Raw genomic sequence first — 6000 nt, 5'->3', positions numbered from 1 at the left:
CTACAGTTTTATCGTTGGGTCCTTTCTCGTTTAGTGAAAGGCAAAGACAGTGTACAAGTATCCATCTAGCAAAGACTGGACTTAGTCTGCAGAGCAGCTGATTTCCACACACTCCAGCTCCTCCCAAGATCTACTTTTTGTACTCTGATTCATTCTTGTGTCATGCACCAGATATGAACACAGCACCTAATGACACTCAGCTGGAACAAAAATCTTTGCAACACAATATCTGACCTGTAATTAATATGCACAAATATTACAGTTAAAGGCAATAGTCACTACAACAATCAGTATTTATAGGCTAGAATTATTTTTGTCTTCATTGATCTTAAATAGGAATGTTTGTTATGACTCCATGATGTTTGGTAAAGCTGCTGCGTGGATCTGCATATCTTCAATAGTTTCCATGTCTGTGCTCAGATGTAACGCAGCTGAAGCTCTGTTATTGCGGGTTTTCTTATGCTAATGCCTCCAGTTTGTAAGACATTAACTAGCGGGGCATGATAATCTATCCACGGGATCTGGTCTTGATTGCCTGCAGGCCTCCTGTAGGGGGGCAACAAGAGACCTGATCAGTGTGAAACTAAAAAATTAAAAAAAAAAAAAAAAAAAAGATATGAAGCGGTTAATGTGGCGATCTTAATGGTCTTAATGGTCTGCAGGCCTCCACACCTTGTTTATTGACATGGATGATGTGAATGGAGACTTTACGTGTGGAGCAGGCGGGGTGACGTTTAATCAGATTACAGCTGTGTGCGGGTGTGTGTGTGCCTGCGCACGCGTGTGTGTGTGCGTAAAAGAGAGAGAGAGAGTAAGGGGCAGAGATGGAGGGAGGGGTATGCAGGCAAACCCACAAACCCGGGAGGGGGTAGGTAGAGTGGCCCGACAGAGATGCTCACACACACACTCATAGAGAGAGAGAGAGAGAGAGAGAGAGAGAGAGGGTTGCAGACTTGGCAGACAGTCAGAGCGTGCAGAGAAGTTTGGGGTTTTAAGACTGGATCGTGCAACTCGACGCTCATTCACACCAGACTCATCTTCACCAACCAAACAACAAAAGCCAAAAAACATTTTTAAGCTTCAGGTGCGTTAACGCTGCGCGGACCTGTTGCTTAAAAAAAACTTTTGGATAAACTTGCGCAAACTTTACCAAAAAAAAAAAAAAAGATGTAGAGAGAAAGAGGTGGAGGAGTTAAAGCAGCCTGACCGGCCAGCGAGAGGATGATGTGACCGTGCGTAAACTCCAATGATCACCTCTCTTCTCTCTCTCTCTCTTCTCCCCAAACACACGTGAAAACGGCAGCGAGCGCGTCCATGTCCAGGCTCAGGCCAACAACATGACTCTGTCCGGCGGTTTGTCGGATACTTGTCAGCTCATTTTACGCGACCGCATGGAGCCGGAGCTGTGGAAATAAGACTTCATCCATGCGTTCTCGGGGAATAGTTGGTGCAACACGTTGTTGAGGCGAACACGAGCTACCGTGCACACTTTTTTTTTTTTTTTTTTGGGGAGAGAGCTACGATGCGGGGCACTCTGGGCGCATTCATTCAGTCCTGTGTGATACTCCTGGTCCGCGCAGATCAGTGGAGGCTGAAGGACTCCGCCAACTGTGAGCTTAACAGGAAAGTAAGTCATTCTGAAGCGAGAATAAAGGAGTGATTACACTGCGTAATTCTTTTAGATCCGCTACAATTTCTTATCTGGACTTGTAAAAACTGGCACATGAGCTTTTATTTTGTAGTATAAAGTGTATTTGCTGTTTGACACACTGTTCACCTTTTCCACACATATTTAGTCACACTCCTCAATGTTTACTTGAACCTTCAAACCTTTGAACCCTTTAACTAATGACTGTTTTCATTATTGATTAATCGATTTGTTATTTTATTATCAATGAACCCATTTACTCTGTAGTCCAAAAAACAGTTTAAATGCCCATCACAAATCTAAAAAAAATGTTTTATAAGAGTAATAATATGGCAAAGTTATGAATGGTTAAAGTTTTGTGTATTGGCCTTTGCGTGTCTGCACACACTGGTGTGTGTATTTGGGGTAAATACCATCAGTTCAAGGCTTTATTATGTCCGTGTGTATTGCATTTTCCAATTAAACTTCCCTTTTATTGATTACACAGACCATTTCAGGTCCAGATCCAGCAGAAACAGGAAGGCCAAAACGTTCAGCCTTCACAGTCTGACAATTACTGACATGTGTATTGTTTGTTTGACACTTGGTTCTTAAGTGGCCTGTTAATAAGTCATTATCAGCCTGTTAAGCAGTCTGTGTAATAAACACCCTCTCGCAGACAAAGTGCTGGTGTTGCCTGTTGGTGTCAGACAGGCCCGGCGTTGGCTTTCAAGTAAAAGCCGTCTTGCAGTTTTTTGTAATTCACTGCTCTTCCCCCGTCTGCTTCTTGATTCATCTTTCTCCTCTGTGCCTATAATTTCATTCTGACATGCCAATAACTACTGCTGAAATGTTAAGTCAACAGTCACGTCTTCCAGCTTCTTAAATGTGATGATTTTCTGCTTTTCACTGTGTTGTATCACTGTAAATCACAGAGAAATCACAAGAACATATTCGTTAGCTGCAGACTGATTTTTAATTTATTATCTTTCTTCCCAGCAAACTGACCTAAACTCCTTCCTGTGGACGATCAAACGGGACCCTCCCTCATATTTCTATGGTACAATCCACGTTCCCTACACTCGGGTTTGGGACTTCATCCCTGAAAACTCCAAGCAGGCCTTCCAGGAGAGCAACATTGTCTACTTTGAGCTGGACCTGACGGACCCTTACACCATCTCAGCCCTGACCAGCTGCCAGCTGCTTCCTCAGGGCGAGAACCTGCAGGATGTCCTACCAAGGGACATCTATCGGAGACTTAAAAGACACCTCGAGTACGTGAAGCTCATGATGCCTTCATGGATGACCCCGGATCAGAGAGGGAAGGGACTCTATGCGGACTACCTCTTCAACGCCATCGCTGGGAACTGGGAGAGGAAGCGTCCCGTTTGGGTGATGCTGATGGTGAATTCATTAACTGAGGCAGATATTAAGACAAGAGGGGTGCCGGTGCTGGACTTGTACCTGGCCCAGGAGGCGGAGAGGATGAGGAAGAGGACTGGGGCTGTTGAGAAGGTGGAGGAACAGTGCCATCCACTCAACGGGCTCAACTTCTCCCAGGTGAGTTTGAAACCGTACTGATTGTTGCTCAGGCTTCAGGTTGGCCTGTTTTTCCATCACACCCTGTCAGCAGTGTTTGGAACCGTGTTTCTGTTTGACCTTTACTCAAGACATGAGTGATGACATGAAATCTGTCAGTCTGTCTAAATTTGCTGTGGATATTTATATTGCACACATCTAAAAATAGCCACCATCAGTTTGCTAAATGAAACACCTTCGTGTTCTTGGGTGTCAACACACATTATCAAGATATGCATCATCGCAGTTTAACAGTCCAGAAACAATTTCAATGCTTTAACTTGAAGAATAATCCATTCATTTGCAGTCATTACGTGTGAAGCCAAGAGTCAGAAAGCACCAATAACTTGATTTATATAGTTCAGTTCAGCTGGTAATATATTCGTAGCCAACGGCAACGCTCAACTGGCCTACAAAATTTAACGCCAGTAAGTGGCGTCTGCTTCATTCAACCGCTTATAACTAGTATGTTCGATATGTTGCTAATCCAAGATGTCATGTTCAATTCAGTCTAAAACTAGTAAGATTGATAGTGTATCAGCTTCATATTTGAATTATTATGAATTATTAGTCATATTATGATTATTTCTGCGGCTTTTTCTGACTTTTAGTGGGATTTATTTAGTTTTGACAGTGACATTTGCGGTAACGTTAGCTAGTACTTTTCTTCTTTTTAGATTTAAATTTGCGCTTTCATCATAAGGTCGTTTTGAAACTTTGTACGAACTGAACATTTTATTTTACGTGTTTTTATCAAACTTGAGGACTTCACATCTCATTAACGTGCAAAGTTTTCGCTCTTTTAGGAGCTTTGTTTAGCATGTGCTACATGCTACGTGATGCGGCTCGTGGGTTTACCCTTCAGACTTAGTTTGTTTTGAGAAACTCAATATCAAATCTGCTCGACTGGAACTAAGTGTGTAACACAAATGGCAAACACAAGCTACCGTGCAAACTAATAACTAAGACGTGTAACACGGACGACAAAGTCCAGATGTATATATTCACATTCGTTATTTTTCCAACAGAGGTCTGCAGTTTTATCTTTCCCTCCTTTTCTCATAGCTCAGTCGAGCGGAGAAAGGTGCGGCGTTAATAATCAGCTGTGCAAACATTCAGCCGTGCTCCACCGCGCTCTTTGTTATTAGAGAAAAATGGATCTTAATGACTCAAGTCTGAAATCGCCAGAAAAAAAAAAAAGGAAGCCTGTTCCTCAAAACCAGCACACTTAAGTCTCCTTGTCTGCCCGTCTGTCTGTCTGTCTGTGCACCCCGGTGACCCTTTCAGCATTACAAACATCTCTCAAAGGCAGCAGTCACTATGAAATCATGTTACGTATTATTGAGGAATTTCTACTAATGCTCGTCAGGAGCTAAGGGGATTACACTTGACCATTTACCCTAACACCCAGAAGCTTAAAAGTGTTGTTATTTTAAAGCAGGCCTTGTTGGCCCCTCAGACTATACGTCTCTGCCCAAACCACCCAGCAACACTTTTATTAGCGTTCTCCTGAGTCCTGGAGCAAGAAATGGGCTGGATGTCAATTATCAAACAGCACATTTCACAGTCAAATGTAAAACTACCGACGGGCTTTGTCACTTGTTTGCATTGGTAGTTAAATAGAAATCAATTTCCAATGGTGATGTTTATGTCTTGATAAACACATGGAGCAGGAGTTAGCGATTGCTTAAGCGCTTTCACACGGTGAACAGTGAAGTCATTATTTGTCAGATCCTCATTCGCGTCTCACGTTTGGCCGGATTTCTGCTGTTGTTTTAAATCAGTACGAGTGTTTTAGATGAGACTGTCGTCACCAGAAATACTACAGCATCAGCCGCTGGTTGACCTTTTTTCGGACAATCGGCCTCTTGTGGTTGTGCAAATATGTTTTTTTTCTCATGTTGGGGTGGATGATTGGATGTACAAAGTTTCAGCCTTTGACGGTTGAGACCAGAGTTTGTATCACGCTTTCTTTGTTGCTGGAAAGGTTAATTGGAATCCGATAAACACACCTATGGCATAGGTTTTAATTTGTAATTCAGGGGTTGCATCCTGGTTACTGTTTCAGTGTGATACACAGTGGATTGACAGTGTAGCAGAAGGTTTGTAGTTTGCTTGCTGTGTGTTCCTAAAAAGAAAAAAAAACTGTTTTAGACCTGACCACTACAGATGTAATGAATCCCAATCATCTATCATCATCTTTTTTAAACCTTATCCAAATAGTGTATTAACCCCAAAGGAGTTGACAGTAACATTTGTCTCTTTTGGAAAGGCATTGACAACACATGGGGATTTTTGTTGTGGATATCAGTGAAAGAAGGTGGGTGGCTCAAATTGGATTTGTCAACAGGCCTATAAAGAGAGAAAACCTCCCATCATCACAGCTTTCATTGAATTAGGTCCACGACGCCCGCAGAAGGCTCAACAATGAATTCTAGTGTCCCAGAAACAACCCCTACCCTGACGTTGCACCAACACAGCACACAGCTTGGCACTCCATAATTTCCACACTCAGTTTCAATCTAATCAACAGCAGCTTGATGGATGCCTTAACCCTGCTTGGCTTGAAGCAGCCCGCTTAATATTTCAGTAAATATTTTTTTTCTCAGTTCTGCGCCGTAGTTGAAAAGGGCAGTTCCATTTAAAGCCTTTCAGCTCAACTCGACTGTAAGATGTCCAGATAGAGTGTGATGAGTGAGATACACGATGGTGAAACAATACCGCCGCCTCAACCGCCATTCTTGACTGAAAGTACTGTTTAATCAGGCTACAACTGGAGGACCATATTTACGGCC

General features: G+C 42.7%; 1 protein-coding gene across 1 annotated transcript in view; it reads left to right on the top strand.

Moving 5' to 3' along the window:
- Positions 1–638: 638 nt before the first annotated feature.
- The window catches only part of trabd2a (TraB domain containing 2A), a 59192-nt gene continuing 53830 nt past the window's right edge, over positions 639–6000 (top strand). The window contains exons 1-2 of the mRNA XM_019272423.2: positions 639–1627; positions 2627–3187. Coding sequence (XP_019127968.1) covers positions 1523–1627; positions 2627–3187 — 666 coding nt within the window. The 5' untranslated portion in view covers positions 639–1522. The remainder of the gene's footprint in view (positions 1628–2626; positions 3188–6000) is intronic.

This window comes from Larimichthys crocea, chromosome IX, assembly GCF_000972845.2.
Source record: "Larimichthys crocea isolate SSNF chromosome IX, L_crocea_2.0, whole genome shotgun sequence".
In the NCBI taxonomy this organism is placed as follows: domain Eukaryota; kingdom Metazoa; phylum Chordata; class Actinopteri; family Sciaenidae; genus Larimichthys; species Larimichthys crocea.
The sequence above is the reverse complement of the archived record's forward strand: the minus strand, read 5'-3'. Positions and strand labels throughout refer to the sequence as shown.